The 23,945-nt window shown below is 41.9% G+C and overlaps 1 protein-coding gene across 7 annotated transcripts in view; it reads right to left on the bottom strand.

The window, feature by feature from the left end:
* Window positions 1-23,945, bottom strand: part of LOC111250007 (uncharacterized) — a 78,818-nt gene that overhangs the window by 27,221 nt on the left and 27,652 nt on the right. The window contains exon 1 of one of the 7 annotated variants that reach the window (XR_015326057.1): window positions 3,693-6,270. The exons of 3 other annotated variants lie outside the window; for them this stretch is intronic. Coding sequence is in view for 3 of the 4 variants with exons in the window: in XM_086986537.1 (XP_086842663.1) it covers window positions 3,693-4,378 (686 nt within the window). In the remaining variant the exon portion in view is untranslated. Of the gene's footprint in view, window positions 1-3,692; window positions 6,271-23,945 lie in introns of those variants that run through there. 3 more of the 7 variants (XM_022804570.2, XM_086986537.1, XM_086986536.1) reach the window with 3 other exon arrangements.

Genomic DNA, 23,945 nt, shown 5'->3' with positions numbered 1-23,945 from the left:
CCCAGTTTAGAGCCAAAATGGATCTCAAAATATTGATTTCCTATGCTTTCTACGAAGGCGAATAGAACTCGATAAATGCGGACTTAGACGGTGGCTGACTCTAATTTCTGGCTAAGAGCGACAGTGGATGAGTTTGTACAGTGCTTCCGATTTTATCCTGCTTTCCAGATAAAACATTATTTTGAAAATCTGACAGATTGATCTACTTAATTTTGCAATCTGTTTTTCGTTCATCAAAATTAAGGGATTGAGGCGGATGCTACGGTTATGTCATCTTTGTGCAACTTCGTTACTTTGCTAAAATTTATAACTTGTATTTCACTTATTAACCGGCACTTCTGATCTGGTAACAAGCTACATCGACGGTAAACAAGGAACCTCTGAAGGAAATCAGATTACATCCCGCATCGAAAAGACATATCTTAAATGTCCAGTATGATCTGTGTATAACGAGCAGACCTCACTATTTTTGCGTTTTCTTTAACACTAGAACCATCCTCTATACAAAAATTCCATGCCCATCGCGTACGGATTTTGATTAGTCTGAATCTGCTATCGGATCGTCAACACCCAGTAAGCTCCATCTATGAAGCTCGTATGTAGCTGAAGGGCCAGTTGCTTTCTACTTGTCCTCGAGAAATTGTCAACAGAGTCCTCTTACAAGGTATAGGCTTCAGAAAGCAAAAAACCATCTCAATTAGCCAACGGATGCCGGTGTCAAACAGCAAGCACCTGTTCCGCATTATTGACACTTCCTCACTGTGACTTAAAGAATTCTAAGTCGCCTCAATAGAAGCCCCGTAAATAGCATTTGCTTGCCCTCAAACGTTTTCATATAGTAATGTGCGGATAGCGCTATTGTCGCTATATTACCACCACTCATAGATTCGAGCGTGACGGCCGACAAACTCTTAAACGAGTAGCGTCGTATAAACGTAAAGCCAGTTACATTAAGATGTATCAATTTGTTAATGGATACAGAGTCTCCTTTAGGACATACGACTCGATACCGATTCCCTGCCTTAATCGAAAATGCAAATTTCAACTGTCGTATCAACATCAGCAGTCAACCGCATAAGTCTTATGTTGTCTTATGTCTTAGGACGAGCGATGACAGTTCATCGCGTGTTGAATGGCTATCAGCTATTATAACAACGGGTAGTATCGAATCGTTGAAATTGTCCTGCGGTGACAAGCTGTGGTCCTATGTGACTCTGATTGGCAAAGATGTCGTTTGTCCTCCGAGCTAATCAATCGAGGAAAGGCGGCTTATCAGTAAATACATAAATAACTAGGTGTTAGGTTGTATTTTAGCCGTAAAAATATTTGAAATTGCATATAGTTCGATATTACAATCTGTTTAGGCAGCAAAAAAAGAATTAAGACATAAGGCCTACGTAACCGTGAACAGTTTAAGCAGTCTCAAGAGTCCTTATATCCGACGGTGTGGAATGGCACAGATGATTCACGAACGTTTTTTTATGATAAAATTTATCATTTGGAATTATCGTATTCGATGCGGGCAGATGGGTGCCTGTACAGGAACCTGATCTTCGAACAGATTCTGTTGAACGCCATTGCATTCACTTTCATTTCAATACACATACGTATCGTGACATAACAAACTGCGCCAGCCTCTTAGCTGACAGACTGGAATATATCTGTGCTTCTTTTATTCTTTAAGGGTTCACCGTACTTCGGATGTTGTCATCATTTTTGTCCCGCTTTCTTGCGTCGCTTAGACCTTGATCTTGTGGTTTGCGTCACTTGCTATTTGTCACTTATGTTTGTCTTCGTCATTGTTATGACTGATATCCTGTACTGCAAACGCTGCCATTTCCTTCTGTACAACAGACACTAACATAATACCTTTACATGCAGTACTCTGTCTATGTATCCACCAGCGGCTGTCTATTGACCGTCAATTTGGACCCGAAAAAATATGGCACACATGAGCGGAGAGAACACGTATTTGTGCCTATAACTTTTTGCACGTATTTGAATCTTTGCTTAAAGGTTTCGGCTGAGAAAAGTCAGCTCAGCTCCCTTCAGTCGATGGGAGTAAACCAGCTTATACCAACGCAAACTACGGTCTAGCAACTGATTACTACTTCTCTAGTCATTACGAAATCATACTTCATACGTGAATACCTTCTACGTATTTGGGATTTACGAAGCGTATTAGCGTCGCCAATACAGAATTGCAAAAATTCGATCTACATTTTTAGTTTAGCTTGACGTAACGCAACCCATAGAAGGCTGACATCGCTCGGTTACTTATTATTTATTCATATTTGGGTTAGTTACAGCCCGGCCGTTACTATCAATGTAGCATGTCAGTGGAGTCGTTTCCTATGCTTGGTACATGTTTTCGAAGACATGGTTACCATTATGTGAGAGCAGTCAACTCGTGTCTCCCAAGGGATTTTTTCTTCAACGACGACTATGGCCGTGCCCGTTACTATGTTCGGTGTCAGAAAAAAATGATCACAGCGTAATAAGATCGTCCGATCGTAGCACAGTTAGTGTACGGTTTATGGATAGTACGAAAGAGAATAGACGTATCTAGAGCTCGGGAACGTGACGCGAGCTAAGAATACAGATCTTGCCCATGTCATACGCGCATTACCTCATTCGGCGTCATAGCGGCAACGTGCAAACAAGATATAGAAGTATGCAGACAGAGAGACAACGGGCTAAAAGGAGTGGCTACGTTTACGCACGTAGTCGTCTATCCTGCCATAGCTTCTCCGTCTCAGGCGGCTGTCAGAACAACCTGAGTGCTCTATCTGAGTGAGTTGACTTGATTTCCGCATTGGCAACCGACCGAATCCTTATGGTGACATATCACACCTGCATGGAACACTCTTGATTCGATCTATTCGATTTGCTAGTTTGTTTCCTGTTGCCGCTTAGTGAAACACGCTCCTTTGGTCGTCCGAGGAGCTCAATGCTATGAGCAGCAACCATAACTAGCTCCGCGCCTGCTAAACTAATATGAAAAATTTACTACCAGCAAACTAGTAAAATGGTATCGACTGTCTTTCGCTACCAAAATCTGTAATTTTACTATTGGTCCATAGTACTAAATAAATAGCACACGACGTAGATGGGTGCTGAGAACTATTCCTAGGGAAAAATTGACCTCTTCGTAAGAAGTCGGCAATCGTAGCCGTTTCATACCGTATTCCATATATGTGTGTACATTATAAAAGTGACATCGCCATCGGAATCCTCATCGTTCAATCTGTAAAGTGAAGTTTATTTATTATTGCCGCATATAGTTATAATACGACAACAACTGGTCATGGTAGGGCGCATCCCTGAGGTCCTTTAGTTGATTACATCTATGCGAACACGCAAATACATGCAAATAAAATAAGAGAGTATGCAAAATGTTATCTGTACATACATACATACATACATTTTGGCAGACAGCTGAAGAACCAAAGAGATGAAACGTATACAGAGAACAAAAGCTTGCATACGTACTCAAACAAAAATCACATTTCAGACGAATGAAAACCACTAGATCAGTACGTACTACTACCCTATAGTCGAATCTGTCATTGCAATTAGTCTGTGACAGTCACGACTAGAGGGGAAACATTCGCAACCTCCAGCCTTTGCTTGGATTTGGCGCAGGTGGACGGTTGTTCTGAAGAACAATTTATCTCATCCCTGAAACTTACTCTGCAAATGATGCCGGCGTGCCGACACGAGCTGCCCGATCTTCCATTGTGTTCGTGCTCGGACCTTTTCCCTGAATGATCCTTAACTCCTTAGCGTAACACTTGCGCAAATACCACTCCTGGCGGCGTAACGTTTCGGTATTGATTAACGAGTTGCCACCAAGACTAGCGACTGTCACCACCCGATGATGTTGACTAGGACGATGATCAGAGAGCGTCTGTTCTGATTCTGGCAGCGGGCTAAGCTGACGAGCGATCAGAACCGATGGATCCCTATCGGAAACGAGTGCTCCAAGTTGAGGCTGTGACTGATGACGATGATGATGATGATGGCGGTGCAGCCTTACGACGAGTTGGCCCCGTTGACGTACCCTCTGCGGTCGGAAAGCAAAACTAACAGGTAGGACGTCGCAAAGTTCGTATAACTTGCACAATAATTTCTCTACACTGGGATAGGCGGAGTAGATATCCAGCTCCGACGGCGATGTCGTGTTCCCATAGACCAGTATAGGGCGTGTTGCTTCTAGCTCGCTCGACTTCGCTCCAAACTTCGACGACTCACCGTACTGATGAACTTGTGAAAACGGTATTGGCTGGTACGGGCATGGGCGTGCTGGTGCTTGCCGGTGGTGCATTCGCCAAATTCGAATGACATTATTACGGGATAAAAGAAACAGCAACAACATAATTATTCTTTATTTGCGTCTACTTCATCTTGGACCAAACGACGTCGGCTTCTAGCCATTGCACGGAATAGAGCAGAGCCCTACAGCAGAACAGAAGCTCCATATCGACGCCAAGTAGGACAAAGGTTTTTCTCGGTACTCATTTCCGAGATTCTTCCAAAACTATCTCAAAACTTTTCGATATAACCAATAACAGCACTGATATAAGTTCTGCCCCACGTCTAATAGTCGGTATCATAGTGGCGGCTATCCTGTACTACACACTGTAGCAAGTTTGTTACTTAGACAACGCGCACTTTCTCACCACAATAACAATCCAGCAGAATAGAACGAAGGTCGTCAATATAGTCTGCCTCTACGCCGACGATTACCGCTACTTTGTACAGTTGCTTTGCTACCGATCACGTTCGCTTGGCAGCTAACGTACTCCACAACTATGGGGAACCATTTTTTTCCATGTACAAAACACTATACAATTCGATCTTTATTCTCTAACTATCTAGTTCGAACCGCCGTACGAACAACGTGACTGGCTCTTGATGTCTGTACGAACGAAGAAGTTTAGCGCACATGAGGCGATTAACGGAATGTGGCGCTCTAAGCGCCTTGGAGCACGTCTGTTTGCTCACCAAAAACTGGGACAAAGTGCCATAATTCAGGCCTAAGGAGCCAGTGAAGGAGACAGAGGTAGGCGAGAAAAAAGAAAGGGTAGACCCGGTACAAACAAACATGTCATCACATTCGATTCCACTACAGATGATGCAGCACCAAAATTTCCTTCGCTGGCTGTTGGCAAATCCAATGAACTCGAACACGACAATAGTGGCAATGCTCCAAAAACAGCATCATGGTCACGTGGTAAAGTTGGCGCCAATCTTCTATTTTGATTACGTTCTTGCGTCCCGTTCGTCGCCATATATATATATCATTCATATTGTTACTCATTAATCTGTCACCTCCATGCGTTTAACCGAAATAATGTCAAAGCACATTATCATTGTGGCAAAAAAACTCGAGTCAGCTTAGCCAGTCTCGACGTTACCAATTACCTCGAGAACGTAGAACAATATCTCGCAACGTTGTTGTAATAGGTCTGGAGTAGGGTCCAAACTGTAGAAGCTCAGTGAGCCACTAAAAACCCACATACTGACTGTGCTAGATCTGTCATATGTACTAGTACCCTGTCTGTCTATATGTGTCTGCTTACGATGGGGGCGCTTACTACACGCGACACCGGCGTGTTTTGCTCCGATCCACTCTACTCTATTCCGTCGTAATGCTGTCAGTTGATGACTTGCGACGACCGTTTTGGCAGTCCCTCGCAAATCCCCGACGATGGTTGGCTATGCCGCTGACGGAGCGAGGGCTCATGGAAGGAACTACCATCGGCATTATTCCGCTTGCTACAGTCATTTGTTATAATAGACCAATATTAGAAGCGGTACCACCTGAGAGTCGCTGTAGTCAAAGATGCAGCCCACGACGGACGAGGGCGGCAGCCACAGGGAAACGAAAAGGACCGCAAACAACGAAAATTAGAATCTCAAGAAGGACAAAAGCAGAGTATGTACAACCGGACAGAATGAATTTATAATGGGCAAAAAGTCTATCGTCGAACCGCTTAAGGTGCACAAAACAACATAACTGATCAATAAAGCAAGGGAAGAAAGTCGACATCTTCCAGACACTGGAGGCATTCATTCAGGTGTTCCCCATCGTCTTCACGTTCCGTCACCTATGTATGGCTTAGCTATGGTAGCCGCAAGCCGTCGTGCATTTACGAGTCCCCTTGATGGCTCAATTGATTCAGGCGCAAACTGTGCGCAGAAAGCAAGCTTCGAGCTTCGTAGCTTGAAGCTTAGGGGACCATGATAGTCGGTCGTTGTCTGTCGTGTCTTTTACCTAATTTATGTCTATGTTTAAGTCTGAAACTGATCGTGCTTACGTTGGCGGCGGTTTTCCAAGCGTCCGCGCACTGCCCGGTGCACGATCCTTCCATGACTCAGGAGAAACAAGCACACCATGTGTAGGCAGGCACAGCATAAACAAGGGAATTCAATCAACTGACCCATCTTCATTTATCTGTGAAGTCTTGTTATGATATCAAAAAAGTATCAAAGAGAACATATTTGCAAGCCATTAATTTCATCTAGTACACAGTATGTTCTTGTATATAAAAATAACCCTTATCAAAGTGAACACGTTTAGTTTTCTTTAGAGAGATTGGTACGTCGAAGGTACGTTTGTTTAAGGACACTGTTTGGGCATGTCATTTGGAGGCTTCTGCCAGATTTCCCTAGCTGTAATTAATCGTCTCTAGATACACACACTCTCTTCGATTATAAGTTCCTGATCAGTTTTTGTTACGAAAGGAGCCACTATTGGGTGGCCTCTTGACTAATATATCTTCGTCTATTCAACGTACGAGGCGTGCAGTATAAGATACATGTTTCAGATAGGCTATTGTTAAATTCGTTCGAAAATGCAATGTGTGAAAATATGCTACAATATGAGTGCTTTGTTTACGGAGAAGACATTGGAGATATTCGTTAAGCACATTGATAATATATAATTTGCCACACATATTCTACGTGAAGATAATTCATTTTTTACGTCTGTCAAAATAATACCAGCAGTTGGAGAACGATATTTTTGGTTATTAAGGTGATATTTTTGGACGAAACTGCGATACAACGTACGTGCCCGTATAGATGGGAAAATGGCTTATGATGCAATGGTCTCAGTATATATATCGTGTCGGCATTTCCAGATGGCCAAACCCATCTAATAGCGTTTTATAGATATTTTGCATTTTAACCTAAATCCTAGGTACACCTTATTCCGTAGGTACCTATTGCGTAGCGTATGCACTTTCATTCAGGTCCAATTAAGGTTAACTTAAGGCCGCCTGCTGCAATACTACCTTCACCATGATGCTATGCCGAGTAGTCTAAAAGGTAATTAATTGATTTTCGCCTTTTTCATAGATTTTAAAGTCTGTCATTGACATAGCGTCAATCGGTACATATAAACGCCCTATTGTAACTATTTGCTCCCTGCCTTCTAACTCGTTCAGTATTGTTTCCTCCAACTGCCATTACCAGCTTTGTCATCGTATTATCACACTTTAATGTGTTACGCGATTGCATACTGCCTAAGATCTGGCGGTATTCAATAACTACAGTTTTGCCAAACGGATGAAGTAAGCGCAGGTCAGACAAAACGCAATAGCTATTTGCTGTGAAAACTATTACTATTTGCAGTGGTAGTAAGACTCGGATCGTTCTATTTCCTGGACTTTGTTGCGGCTATTCGCGCTTTTGTTACCATATTATTATTGGCCGACGCACCTGTCTGCTGTCGCCCAGTGCGGTACGCCTAAAATGGCCATTCGTGGACCCAAGCGTCTATATACACCCGTACACTTCTTGAACCCTTCGTGAAGGTGCCGACCTTGGCTCTAGAAGCTGCGCAGCTTCGTCTAACAGATTCTTCTGTAGGAGCGGGAAACGTCCTTGTCAAGTACACACGCGCACACATATGCAAACAAATATTACAACTACGAAATCGCGTATCTCGTCGCCAGGAACAGCAGCAGTAATGCTCAGGATAGCCACTGACATTTCCCCAGTGATAGAGCAGATCTTCCCCATATAATAGTAGTAGTAGGAGAGCTAAAGTGAACACAAATAGAAATAATAACCAAGATGGCGTTTTCATCGCCGGTAGAGTAACGCGTACAAGTAAGATAACCAGACAGACACTAGTAACCATATGAGAAATGAATTGGCCCTGCTGCTGCTGCAGTAGTGTTTGGAGAAGCACCTGGAGTTCAATTATTGTTAACGCTGTCCTACTGTGGGGATAGAAGAAGAGATACTTTGCGACCTACATCACTCCACGAAACGTGCCGCTAATAGATGGTGGCCAGCGGCGGCGGTCGTCTGCTAATTACCGTTGCGTATGTATATAACTATTCCATCAGCCTTCGGTAAACATGGTCATAATCTACAGATAGATGTAAGCGCTTATACCTTAGAATTACTAGCAGTACACTTTTCTGACGTTTGCTATTCGTAAATAGGTCGGTGGCTCACATCCCATTTTCGGCTGAAGTGGCGTAATGGGGAGCAAACTGTTTATCTATACACATTTGTTGTGATAGTTCTACCGTTAGTAGATTCGATAATTCGTAAATCTCTATCAAAGCAATGCTACTACTTCATTATATATAATAATATAATGTCCTGTTCGAACCGGCATGCATCTAGGATACATCGGGTCGATAAAGAATTGCCGTAATAGTCTGTGTACTGATGCTTTACCAAATCCACGATTAGATGAAACTCTTACGTTTATGCCTCCTGTCTTTAGGCGCTTAGGTGGCTCTGCGGAACAGACGCACTAACTGCTAACAAGGATGTATCGTCACGATTAAGGGAAAACTGTCCGTCTGACCCTGAGAATTAGCACGATTTGTCATCTTGCGGTAACGGCAAACCACGTCTACACGTAATTGTCGTACTTGATTTATTGAGCGAGACACTTAAATCAGAGCAAGGTAGAACCTCTCACCCTTACAGATCAATTGGAGCGTTCTTTAACTGAACGCAAGTATTACCTTTAATGAAATTATCTAACCATACGAAATCATTCACTTTGTATAAAATCCCTGCGTGCTTTTTCCGTATCCTTCCTTCGATTGGCGATTATCAGACTCAGTTTAAGAAATAGTTGCCTCAGCGTCGCTATCTCTACGCCTAATTTTTTGTATCTTCTGCCTAGCTAAACAAGCGCATTGCTGCTGACTGGCTATATTTCGTTTAGCTTCTCCGATATATAAGAAATTTATTTTTCGCTTTTAGGTATTCGCTGCAATGCCATTATACGGAATAGATATTCTGCCGTTATCGATAAAGCATCGTTCCTTATTAATCATAATACATTGACGTAACTGATGCCAGAGCTCGCCTAATTGAAAATTAGGCGAGCTCTGGCATATAAAGGCGAGATAAAACTACGCCTGATTCGGATGAATGTTGTACCTCTCTCCACGCATCTATTCTGTTGTGTTAATCCTGTGGAACTTGTGCATTTCGGTGAGATTATTGTGATGCCGTACGTGAGTGTAAAACCTGGCCAACACGATTAGATTTGCCCGCCAACTTTTTAAATTGCGAAATCTGGAACATGCTAGCCACCAAAATATTACAACTTTCTAAACTCCAGAACTCTTTGATATCCTGCAACTTGAGCCTGACTTGACTGTAACAAGTAATTTAGGTTATCGTTGCTATGGCAGATTTTTTCATATGTTTTATAATAACGTAGTAACTCACCTATAGTTTGATATTGACCATTACTTGCTTCTCAGTGCTACAATAATTACTAGTTTGCGAGGAAAGCTCGTTCAGGACCGCGTACTGAGATTAGATACACAGAAGGGCCCACTAAACAGCAATCTGCCTGGAGTATCGGACAGTGCACGGGAACTTAACAAGTCTTCTTTCCGAGTCTCTTATGAGGCATTACGCTTCGTTATGGTGTCCAAAGCAACGTCACCAGCAGTTGGGGTTACGATACGGACGCGTTTCAACCAACAGATTACCAAGACCTATTTAGCGTATGCGTAGTGTTTAGCTAGTCAGGTGTCATGAATTTCCCTGCAGGCGCAACACAGACAATGACTAAGACAGGTAGTTAGTTGTCTACTGATCGTTATGTTTCTTGCACCTTCTGTTGTCCTCATCGCGACCTGTCTCAGGGGCGACAAAATGCTTGTGTTCGCGGCCACTGCCATTACAATAGGCCACGTTCATGACCGTGAAGATCGTGCTTCTCATACCTCTAACCCTTCAAAATGACGGTAGAGCAATTCTACCGGTTCACCATCATCTTCACAATCACCAGCGTAGTTATCAGCATTGCTAAGCGAACTGGCGCGCCCACGATCTCCACAGGACCATTCAGGCCATACACCACATTGCTAATATAGACCCAAACGGTCGTGAGCGGCTCGTCGAATAGCCAAATAGGCAGGTAACAACCGAAGGCCCATCTGTTGCAGTGTGTACATTAAGACTGCCATAACCACCATAATGCTCAAGTGTTTGTGACCTATCTGTGCCGATTCTATATGTATATGACAACAGAATGCACACGTTATGCGCAGTTGCTTCAAGAATAAGGTAAATCGGTGCGATGGACACCAAAAGGTAGGAAGGCGGTCAGCTACCGCAGACGGTTGTCTACATGAAAAACCGGTAGTTCTGACTAGCGTCGCGCGATAAGACCCGCCACTACTTAAGCGGTAGGTGGCTAGTTGTTTTTTAAAGGTTCCAAAACCAAACAGGACCCACACAGGGTGGGCCAGCACGTCTAAGTGGTGGACACATGAGGCCCCGCGGATGAAGGGGAGCGGATAACCCATACACTCCCGTACCTATGCACGTATATACATATTCTTTCCATGATTTTGCTGATTGCTTTTAACAAAAGCCTTTCCTGATCTCGGGAGCCCTAAAGATGGTCACGAGTAAGGACAACGCGTTTGAAAGCATTAGACCGCTAATAAGGAGTGACGGTACGTGAATTCAGGTCGGCTTAAGGGACATACTTGCGTCTGTCATCTTGAGAGCAGCAGTGCAAACTATGTTAAAGGTTGATTCATTTTGTGTACTTTGCATCTGGTGTAAGGCTCGTATGTAGCTGTAGTGTTGATGGTAGTACAGGTGTAAAAAGCGCCTACCTGGTCTGTACATGCATCAAATTTGAGAGGGTCAGGCAGAACGGCTGAGCGGTCTGAACGAAACCGTCTGCGGAAAGTGGTGCGCAGAATGCTCATTGACAATTAGAGGACACGGCAACACCGCGCGTTGTCGTGCTCAATATTTCTTAAAAACCCTTGAAAATGTCGTCTATTTTTGTGCTTGATTCAGTAACGCTAAGCGAATTCGCATTATACATACACAAATACAGACCATAATTGCACATCTGATAGGTTCTAGTATTAGATATAGAGCTAACAGGAGGAGAGGTAATCGTAAAGAGCAGCAGATTCGGCAGAACTTTTTGTACAATGTAATCGTTACATTGTCGTCATTTTTTAGCCATTGCGGAGACGATAGTAGATTTATAAGCTGCGGCAACATCACCATTACGACCGTTAGCGTACTTCAGCGCTGTGTTTTTTTTTGTTGTTGCTCTAGTTAAGCATAACGGCCACAAACGGCCTTTACCGTGCATAAAATGATTGCGACCCTGAAGTAACGCCCCAGACATAGCAGATTCTGAACACTCATACTAAACCTTCTACAGTACTCGAATCCACCACCATAACTTATGTGTAATAATAAACATTTTAAGTTGTAAGATGTATGGACAAGGTAATTACCGCCGATCGCAACTATTCACTAGCTGATAACAGCAGCGGAGACAACTGGCATTCACGAAGAAAGTGCTATTACTAATATATAAGAATCTAGTATCAATAAAATGAGATAATAGGGCCAGTGCCAGAATTTTGTACATGTATATCTATATAGTTGCATGATCCAGAAAGTTACCGTTCGAATTTGATCAAGTTTTCGGAACGATAATTGATCTCTGAACTGTAACTAAACTAGTTAAACTGAATCTTTAGAAGTTCAATGAAAAAAATTTCCGGGTGAACTGCGTACGTAACTCATGTCTTGCTTTCTAAGGCGGGTTGTAGCATGTTGAATTATCAGACAAGTACAAACTATGCGTGGATGATGACAAAATGTATTACACTCTCTCCACCGCTAATATTTAGCTAAGTGAATTCCTCCCGTTCAATTAGACCGTGGAAGATTAGTATCGCAGCCATATATTGCACGTAGTCATTGTATTTAGTTAGAGAATTTTGTGCGGCGATCACCAACATAACTGTCATTTCGAAAGTGATAAGAAAAAAATAATATAAAAAACAACTTTGGTAGTAGACGATAGGCGACCATCGAATGTGAAAGAACCATAACAGACAAATTTAAACTGGAACAGCCTGTACTCCGCACTGCAGGGTTGTTATTTACCTTGTTCTAAAAATATTTGAATTGATATTGAACTGCGTATTTTCCAATATTCATCTAAATCGCCGTTCAGCGTTTATTTGAAAAAACTCAGTGAAATCGAACTATCTCTATACATCTATATATAATTGCCACCTTAACTACTATAGCTGCCAGTTATTGCTATCAGAAAAATTAAAGCGACAATAAAAGCCTCGTAACAGTACAAGCATGTATGTATGTATGTATACATTATAATTGTACAGCAGGTTACTGAATGACAATGCCGATGGTCTTCATCATTTCCACATGTTGTCCATACGCGTCACTCTTGCTAGGCGTCCACCTCCTCGAGCGTAGCGCGGGGTTTGCCTTTTGAACGTTTCGTCTTTGTTAGCGCGCCCAAGCGGTAGAAGCTAATAATTCCCAATCGATCCATATTACGGGCCGTCCGAGGAAGACTAGTTAAAAGGAAGCGTCTAACACTCTACACGTTCATTCAGCGGGCGATCTCTATGAAGACAAAGGAGTGGGCTAAACAAGCTACGCTCGACGTTGCGAGCCGTTGAAGTTGGCGCGTATCGTGAGAAAGAGATACAATTATAGAGAGAAGGAGTACGGTCGAAAGAACATTACAATAACATTAGGCAGAACGTGCTGTTGCCTCGGACGTTGTTAATCAGCTCAAGTAGATTCACTTCACAGTTGGTATTCGCAACATATTTATTATAATGTTTAATATTGTGTGATACCGTCTAAATTGACTGTGAAGACAGAATAAAAACTCACTTTGATCGGTTACTGTAAATAGAATGAATGGGCCGTTTCAATCGGGATGATGAAAAACTGATGTGAAAATTCGAATGAGGATATGAAAGACTATTATTGTCGGATAAGTAAAATAATGGCTTGAAGAGTCAGCGTCATAGCAGTGATAGTGTAGGAAAAAAAAAAAAGTTATATTTTTCGAGAAATCGTTAAAACTGGGCTTCCCAAGATATTTTATTGAGAGGCCGTTACCGGAGGAACATCAATCGATTTCGAATTGGCCCTTGTCGAACTGTCCCTATCTTCATTTGCTCCTATTCTTTTAAATAGATACATACGAACAAAGCAGCTAATAAGGTTAATGGTGTAGGGATAGTTTTCGTCCATTTAGTACGAGAGATAATGCGTCGAAAGATAATGTAAAACATTTCGTCGTACGTAAACTGTCGTTTTCTCATTGGACGACAGGGTGAGGCTCATTTCTCGGCAGTGGTACCTATGTTTGCTTTTTGAGACATCACCGCGATCAAGAATATTTACGCACAGTCTGTGACAACGTACAATTGACAAACCCTTATGAAATAACTAGCTGCACTGCTACTCCACGAGTGAACACGTATAATGGCGTCTTTTCGCAAACTTTGTCTGCATAGTCACCGCGCAGTCGGGAATGGGCAGACCGCGAGATCCGTTAAAACGGGACAAGATGGGCTCTCATATTTTTGCATGACGTGTTACAGTTAACCGATCTTTGTACCGGCCCTGTTAATTTTCAGGCACGCCAAATCTTCTCATTTTTTTTTTTACCTGTTAAACCTCACAGAAAACAAGTCCGACTGAAATACCCTCTTTTGAGGTTATTTCACAGAGAATATGCTGTACAACTAGTGATAAGGGATTAGAAATTCAACGCAACTTAGGTAAGATTCAGGTATTATATAAATGTGCTTATTTATAAAGCAGTTGACTTGTTCTAGGATATTGTTCACTACTGAGTACGAAAAAGCACGTCCGAATAGCATTCGAAGTTACTGCATTGAATTCTGTAGTAATGGTGGTGATATTGTAGATTAGGCGATCAGTGGGGTATAACAAGGGGAATGAGACCCTCCTAAGGTGTGAATCTTCTTGCCTATCGGATAGGCAACTACGCTAGATACGGTTCAAACCCTAATATTAGCATCGTTAGGCATTAGGTAAACATACGAGTTGGCGGGTCGTAAGCAATCGGCGTTAGTGATGAGATAGAGTCAATCCAACCCAGTTATGCGAGGAGCTAACGCAGATGCAAGTACTTCTGCGATACGATGTAGATTAATATACAGCCTATGTGCGCGAAGGATCCCTACGCAGAGTCCTAATGCCGCGATAATACTACTATATTTGCTCGCAAAAACTTCCATATTTCAACTCTTAGAACGAAATGTTCTTCTCTGTGAATGTAACAAACCACATGGTATTTTTTCCATGGTAATATTGAATATTTTTGGTAAAGCTCAAGTTGCCGGAACATCTTTTCCATCTGACAAAATAATTGGGTAAATGGAAGCGTTTTATGGGAGACTTCCGCCAGATAGTTGAACGTTCAATATTTACGATAGCAGGCCGATCATATTATATTCATTCTTCAGCCAAGGATATTTTTTTAAATTTTGTCACTTTCCGACCATTTATAATTATAATAATAGTTATTATTATTATATTTTACCTGAATCCATCACTACCCTTTCCTGATAACAGCAGACATAGCTCGAACGACCATATGCATTCAATAAAAGTTTTGAGTTTTGCTCGAATTAAGCAGTACCTTAGATGTGTCTAAATTTAAAACAAGACATTGCCACACGGACGATATCCCCTACATTCAGCTTGCGGGATCATTCCTTATGTGCAAGTATACATTTCTCATATTCTACCGGGCTGGGCCTACTGAATAGACCATAACGAATGTGTGCGAACTACAAAAAATAAAAAGGTATCGTATAGAAAATCTTCTTTCCTAGTGCACCACGTCAAGAGCTATAACCGTTGGCGTTTCTGTTAAGACTTCAGTATATATTGAAAGTGTATTGCACGTAATTGAAGGACACAGAATTATCTGGCCAGCCCTCACAATACAATGCGGAACTCAGTGAGGCACTTATGACAAAAAGCCCTCCCGATTGTTCACTCGGTGTACCGCTATCTATTTTGTGCAGGTTCACGAACGCGCTGGAAGCGCCTTGAAACCGAGGGCCCTAATGACAAGGTCAATTAGCGGTAGTTGTAGTACTTGAAAAGACTGCTATACCTCCTTTCAAGGACGTAAGGATAACTCTGTGCGTTTGCAAGAATAATTATTAGAGTTACGCCACTTGTTAGAGTGCCATTAGTATTTAACGGTGCGATTTTATTTCGCACGATCAGAGTATAGCTTGAGAAGGTTTATTACTTACATTTATACTTTTAACGTCGTTTCTTGTTTAGCTTGCATCACATTCTGTATTTATAAATATACATTGTTATCGTTTTCTTCTAACTGCGTTCTAAATAATTGAGATTTTTCTGTGTCCCGTTTTCGAGCATGATTCAAGGCCTTTAGTTAGAATTTGGCAATCTAGTTGCTATACAGAACAGATATTAGTAGGTTATTCACGGGATATGTAAAACGCCAATATTCCAAATGAACATGCTGGGCTGTACGATGGAAAGCTGATACAAAGCAATAAAAAAAAGTCCCATTAACTTAAGTTGATGTTAGGCTAGGTTTAGCGGTTTAACGCTTGTAAGCATTGCGAGGCTTGCCACTTGATTCGTATCCATCCAGCGTATATTAGGGGTAATCTGCAATTCGTCGGTACAACATAGCAATGGTCTGCCGCATGTATACCTGTATACGCGTTCGTGTCTTCCGTCGACTGATTGTAACCCTTGCGTCTGGTGCCAAGTAACTGCTTTAACAGCTAACAGCTGTAAGAAATTGCCCGTCCGCCGGTTCTGGCTCTATTTTTCAAAGGTAGCCTGCGCTGAATCGCCCCCTTCGATCCAATCTAGTAATCCTGTGTTTGATGCTGTCCTCTTTAATTGCCTTTGTCCCTATGATGCTTTCTTTGTACGGTTACTTGAATTCAATGCTCCCCAAACTCGAATGGTAGACAGCGCGGATTAGAATTACGACAAGTTGTTTTGGGAACTGTGCATTAACAAACTTCAAAACGGAGCGAATGTTTTTAAAAGCAGTTACTACAGTAGCAGAACGAATTCACGCAAGCTAATTGTAAGTGTGTTGTGCCTCTCAACTTTTTATTAATTTTTTTCAAGCAATAATAAGATAATAAAATCCTCCCTCAGTTGAAACATAGCTCTATACGTATATATGTATATACAAAAAGCCCACTTCCGAAGATGACAATCCAGTACTCGATCGCTGAGCTGCAGAAGCATTGCCTCAGGACAACAGCATGGGGATCGCATCGCAGTTATTGGTCCATTTGGTTTTCGTATGAAGACGGATAACGTCAGGGGAAATTTCTTTGTGCCTACGCACATTTACCACAAAAAAATCGAGATTTAAGGCTACTGCTTTCGCTCAAATCGGTCGACTGCCTGCCTTAAACATTCAGTTGGCTATGCGCTTGTTTTGTTAAACCGTTGTTAACGGGATGTCCTCAAGAGTCCTACCAAAAGCGGGAACAGACAATAAGGCCAATATATATATTGTCTATCTAAAGCTCTACGTCAATTCTTTGCATTATCTCTAATGCAGAAAAGTCTATGATTGTTTCGTATTGAAGCGACAGACTAATGGTGTGTTCGATCCGAGCTATTCAATTAACGTTCATTAGCTGCTGCAAACTCATTTCCTATCATCTATTAAGTATATAAAACTTCTGATGCATTTTTTCTCTGTCTGTATACAGACGTAAAGAGTGTTGTCCGTAGGAAATCCGATAGCTCTTTCATTTTACGTAGCGTGCAGCGTAACACCGAATTTCCGTTTAAGTGGCGAATACTGGTTTGTACTTCGGATGCCGATCTACCGTTATTAAACTATCAGAAACAGAGTGCTAACCAGCTTCTTCCGATTGATGCGCAATTTTATACCTCTAGCTGAATGAACCCCGCACTGTCGCGCCAATCTTTGTAGATTACTATTGTGCGGTCTTCTGGGGTTCAAATCCGAACATCGGCGTTGAATGGGAAAGGGCGGTAAGCCGGCCTAGAACTTTTGGGAAAAATATAAGGCTCCCTGCTCTCTCTCCTGTCGATATCTATCCGTGTTACCAGCGTTAGTGGGAGATGATTGTCACTGTAGACGAGATTATAAGAGCTACAAGAGGACGAAGAATTTGTTGACTTGAAGACAAAACGCGGTCAATCACAACTCACGTTCGTGCATCGTAAATATGTAAAGAAAATAAACTCTCACAAATTTTCTTTAGCTGGCCGCTTTTTGTACCGAGAGAAGACTTGAGGATAACAGACATTCTCAGAAGAGCGGGGCCGGGTGATATATCAAAAATACCGAAGACGAAACAATTTTGAATTAACCTATTTCCACCTAATTTTACTATCTTGCTATTATTTTATTGTTGTTCTCACTATGAAGTTAAACAGTGGTAATATTTTTTTTACTTCTCTAAGGAGAACTGGATACTGCAGACATTTTCAGCCGGCGTTCTTGACACATTCTGACGCCGTCTGGTTACGTCACTCAGTCAGTCGGTCTGCACTATGACTATTTACTGATATATTTGTTTATCTCTGAGTCATTGCTGTGTGCGTTTAAGAAGCGCGTGAATTCCGACGCCGAGTCCAAAGACAGCAGCAGTCGTCTGAACGGTACTGACATAGGGCAGGCTTGTCGCTAGGGGCTGTTTGATGCTATTTGCTAGCTTACATTTCACAGTGTACGATGGGGCCCCGCAGCGTTTCCGTTCGAACGCGTCATAACCCTTCTAGTTGCAACGCTGATGACGCATTTGCATCATGAGCAATGAGTGATAGCCTGTCTGCTATCGGCCTTCGTTCATCTCCTGTTTACATTAGTTCCCCACTCACTGGAGAGGGAAGAATTATCAAGCATCCCGCCTAAGCACAACTGAATAGAGAAGGGGCTGAAGCTAACCAGCGACAACATAAAACGAGGGCTGACACCAAGAATCTCTGTATAAATAAAGAACTTACGACCGCTAGCCAGCACTTCCGTGAAGGACTAAAGCTGGTAAGGTCGGCAAAACTTCGCAATGACAATCGATGAAGCTTTTACTTGTGTTGTTTATACGCTATAAAAATAGTGAACTACTGTATAGAGAACTGATGCTGTGTATGGCTACTTCTAAAATAGAATGACATCTACCATACCACGAACCGTTACCAAGGTTTGCGTTTTGAATAGTTTTTAGGCGTCTGACCAGCCATCGTCACCACCGCCACTACTGCCGATGCTTCCAGAAAATGGGCTTCTAAGCCGCGCTTCTTTCATTTTTCTCGTAGACTAAATTCACTCCGTAGGAGTTGTCTTTCTTTTGTGACCCTTTCATTTCGCCCTCGTACCACTTCCTAAGCGAAAAAAAAAAAAAAAAAAGTAAATATTTAGGCGTCGTTCCATACTCGGTCGGAGGCGCTGCTGGCGGCACTGACACTCTTCACCATAATGCTTTTAATCCGTTCTCCATACGTCTGAAGCTGCGCAACGTTCGACGACGTTTTTCTTCTTTTTAAATATTTGAATGATGTTTTGATTATCCAGTTCAGGCTTGACACAGTTTCGGGTTCTATACGAAGGTAAATAGGCAGCTGAGAGAACAACATCTGCATATAAATTCACTATCTCCTAATAAGAGTAATGTAGTACATGTATCGAATTGGTATGACAATTAATGGCAATGGCTGTCACCGTTTAATAGCCGTCACCTTTTGCTACTCAAGTCTCACATATACCTCACACATGAAGATCGAAGCGATCCAAACTTGCGACGCTTAAAATGATATGCTCCACTTTAAATTGACTATGTATAATATTATGATGATGTGTTACTAATAGCTCTAGTCACACGGAAACATATTTTGGGGTATCCCGCAAATCTTAAGTCACCGACTTCGCCTCAAATCGGCCTACAGCGAAATCGGTTTCTATCTACCAACAAATTTAGAGCCATATTTGTGCTATTATCTGAAAATCGAACTATTGAACTGTTTTAGAAGAATAGAACCTTTTTGGGTATAGCTATGTTAACGTAATTGAAGGACAACATGGCACACTGCAAATAATTTGGCATACAAGTAAAGGGGTGTTATGGCCCACATGCTATGACCCAGTGGCTCAGTCGTCACCAGAAATGTTCACACTGACGTAGATACGCAACATAAAATCAATCAGGAGGACAGCATTAGAGCTTTTCAATGCCTGAGCGGCAACTGTCTGTATCGTCGCCTTGTTATACGTATATTAACATTACGCGTGCCTGAGGTAGTTGTAAAGTCATTCTTTATCGGCCGGGTGCCGCTTGAGCCAGCTGCCCCAACCGCTTTGGGTGTTGCTGTACTAAAGCCTACTTCCAAGGACCGGAGAGCAAAATACAAATGGACGAATAGAAATTTTCACGATATGTATCTATAAAAGACAATAATACAGAGCTGACAGAATAAGACTGCTATTTACAAAGAGTCTTGTAGTGTTCGAGGGAGTCGGTCAGAATAGCTGGAGATGAGCCGGCGCCGCTGAGCGTAACTTCATTGTTTGGGATGGGTCGAATTATAATAAACGGCAAGTGATCACCCTGCTTATATTGTATGAGCTCATTGGTGTATGTAGTAAATGTAAAAGACACATCTCTACGCTCATTGCTAAATATGAGAATAAGTGTGCCTCGAAAATCTGCATAAGAAATTGCAGTACCTATTTTTAATGTAAAGAGAGGTGAAAGAAGTCACATCCATGAAACGCATGTTCCTAAAATAACGATCAGTGCTTTTCAACCAGACCTGTTTTGTTATTGAATATTTTTAACATTAGAATACACATTGTGTTTATATTGAGTAATGGTATTGGTTTAATTTTTTTATCGCGTTGGGTTCTTTAGAGGTAAGACGGCAATGTTATATATCGTTAACAGACGTTGAAGGTTAACCCGATTGTTCACAGAATAGTCTTACAATTCGTCTATGTCAAATTCAGTTCACTCGCTAGTAATAAAAACATTTAAGCTTCGCTATAAAGAAGCATAACTAATTAATTAAAAAATAAAAAACACAATGGGTTCGTTTATAAGTATTTGAAATCATTTACATTGGTGTGATGGTGGCTAGTTTGGGTTAAATTGAACATGGGTCTTGGTTTGATATTAATAGAGGTTAGTGTTCAGTGATTCTGCCCAGGGGTTTTCATATATAAAGTCAGTCTGCGAACAAGGGTTCGGCAAAAGAAATACGGCCGTAAATGCGGATGTAGAGTATTGGGTAACCACGCCCTTTGAATCTCGCGTGGGGCCAACTAGAGCAAGGTTATCCGAATCCCTGTTAGAGTGGTACTACCTCCACGACTTGGCGGTCTATGCCACTACGCCATAGACAAGGCAATATATAATAGTAAACTGGACACTAAATAACCGATCACTAAACCTCTTTGTTAATCTATTTTTTTCCATGGTTTTCTCAGCCGTAACAGTCTATATTATGTCTCTTCACTTTGACGAATTCCAGCGGAAGCGCAGCGCAAAAGGCTCCGCCAGCAATTTCCATGCCAGCGACAAAGGCTATTGGCTGACGCTTTGCTTCAAGCCTTAGGATTCAGATTAGTATCCGTCCGCTCACGTTGGAATAGGGCAACTTCAGGACGGTTTTCCTTCTTTTCCGCACAGGCTCATTTACTGCCCACCTTCAGCACAGCAACCTAGCGTAGTTAGGAGACCATGAAAAGGACCCGAGGTACGGTAAGATTCGTATTCACTCATTATCTCTCTTTCGTGCTGTCATTATTTTCTCATGGGAAATGCTGTGTTGAGCCTGACTCCCCCCTGGGCAGTAGTAACCAACAGGGCTAAATTGGTGCACTCATATATATATTGGCAAAGGGACGAGACAGCCGTATAGCACAGTGATAGCGGAGTGGTTCAGATAGGAAAATCGTAGTCGGAAATTCGTAGGGCCAATGGCAGTACCATGGAAAGACAAAATGTTTAGGGGTTAGCCACGGAAGAAGAGTGGGCGGAAACGGAGACAGGGAAGCACTCAGGATGGCACAAAATAGGCCTTTGTAGAATAAACTCGTTGGGTGCGGGATAGCGCTGCTTGCAGTCCAGAGAAGCGAGATTGTCAAGCAAATCACTGACTCATGCGGAGACTGCCGGGACTTGAGACTCCTACACATGAGATGGCCTAGTAGATGCTGCCTGACTATACGTAGACGCAAAGCTCCACGCCCAAAATCGGCAAGCAACCTTACGAAATGATACAGCCAGAGGTGTATAATGAATTAATGGTGTGGTCATTCGTAGCAGCTCACAAGTGGCATATATACTTGTAACCGTAGTTGTGATATCACCTTGTTTTTCGCTTCGCTAACCCATTAACTCGCGAAATTAACATAGAAATAACCGAATTTAACTTATTCTAGTGTTTTTTTTTTCGTTACAGATAGAATAGATCCGTAATAAATCTTATCTTAATTACCTATGTGTTTTTGTTACTTGTATACACAATGGATATGATTTATACCAAACATGAATGTCACACCGACATCAGATGTTTAATTATTACGATTTTAACTGTGACAAGGTTACAGTAAAGAAGAGCTGTGACAGTTTGGGCCTAGTTACCTGTGTAATGGCCATGTTTACATACTAGCTACAATCAGTTGTCATTTATCAATTCTGGGCGCTGGGTAGCACAAACAAGTTTTCTTTTTTTGTCAGCATACGTCTATTACGAATTTTATGTTACATTTGGAAAGAACGCGAGTAGTCAAAAAAAAAGCTCAGCTCGCCAGCAGATTCTACGAGTTCTATCTAGGCTCGGCCAAGCTGCTTGCTATACAGATAAACAGAAGCCGTAGGTGTGGCACTTAGCTCCCATTGACAGTGAACAAAAACGGCGGTGGTAGTCCTCGTAAATACTTAGGCAGTTCAGTATTCTGACTACTACCATCATCCCTATCAGCGTTTCGCGAGAGATCGTAGTTGTTTAGCTACGGCTGTCAATGCATCCAATCCGTTGGCAGCGCTAGGGAGAAGGTAATGACGTAGAATAAGATGCTAAGTCGGTTCCGTACACCACCAGTTACAGAAATTTGCCTAGAAATCATTATTTTGGTATGAAAATACGCAGTTTAAGCAGAGCTAAATGCTCGATTCTCAAATCTTCCAGATAAGCAATACATAGTGCATGGCATCACAGCTTACCATGGCTAACTGTACCGTAAGTTGAGGCGTAAAGCTTAATGTGAAAAAAGCACGGACAGATTTAAGTCTAGATTAGAAACTTAGATCAAAACGACGAATAGTCACTTTACCTTGACTAAAAACATGTGGGACAGCCCAGTTCTATGTACGACTCGGTAGGTTGACAACGGGCTGATCAGCTGTTCTATGATGACATCCGATCATGCGTCAAAGCCTTACTCGACGCGGTGTCCAGGAGAAGCGTGATACCGATAAAAATAGAAGTCGACGTAAAAGTTCGACCATCTCGACTTTAGGTTTTGGCGAAGGTTAATTGCTTTCGGTTAAATGAAAAGAACGATATTGTGTTTTGCCCGTATTGGATCGCCAGCTCATAATGGATCATCATAAATTTCGTTCCGCCGCTCAAAAAGTTCGTTGAAAGCTATATGAAAGGTATATGCTTTTGGCGAGCAAAACAGCTATTACTTAGTAGGAACTAGACAAGTGGCTTTGGCAAAGGTTTTGGTACTTGCTTTTTCTACAAGTACGAAACTTGGCACTTCGGTTAGCCGTTATTACATGTCACCAAAAAAAAAGGGCGTAAGATTAAGCTAGTTTTTTAATTTATTTCGTAAGGCAAATAAATACATAGAAAATATTAAGGCACTTTGTGTATACATAAAAAATGAGGTCCTTATGCACGGCGCATTCATGCGCTAAACATAAAGGTGTGCATATTCGTTTGTGCGTATGTATCTGCAGATATTAACACGTAAAACTACACCAAAAGAGATAGTTACGAAAGCAACCGCGCCATTTTGCCCGGGGCCAAAAGAATTGGGCAACACGAACATAGCCAATATCGCTGCCGTCGTCAGCAGCCGCGCGTATAGACGTTTTGGCGAGTTACAGACTGGCGTGTATTTTAAACGTAAATGCAAGTTTATTCGTAGTGTGTGCCTACGAAAATCCATTTATTCAGAGTATGTGCGTGGAGAAAAACTTTCGCGGACAAATGTGTAAGCGAACCGGTTAACGAGCAGTTACAATGGATAGGGTATGTATACGACAGCTTCAGATTTTATAGGCAGATAAAGGTTTTATAGGTTCTAGGTTTTTGTTGAACTATACATCAGATTGATTTCTGATATTTTCTAGCGGACCAATTTGCATTTTATGTAAATAATGTCATAGAGATAGAAGCTAACAATAATAGTTAGTAACAACTTGAAGCACTGGACTCTTGTTTTTTTTTTTGATATGACAGACTATTTGAGGCTTTAATCTTTACTCACTATGTAATGTTGCCTTTCGAATGAAATATGCCGAATCGCTAACTCAAGGATCGTTTTGCTCGCTTCTCGGCCCTTTTTATTTTATATGAGCGGTAATTCTCAAATCTCTTAT

Source organism: Varroa destructor, unplaced genomic scaffold (genome assembly GCF_002443255.2).
Source record: "Varroa destructor unplaced genomic scaffold, Vdes_3.0 BEIS01000004.1, whole genome shotgun sequence".
Lineage (NCBI taxonomy): Eukaryota > Metazoa > Arthropoda > Arachnida > Mesostigmata > Varroidae > Varroa > Varroa destructor.
The sequence above is the reverse complement of the archived record's forward strand: the minus strand, read 5'-3'. Positions and strand labels throughout refer to the sequence as shown.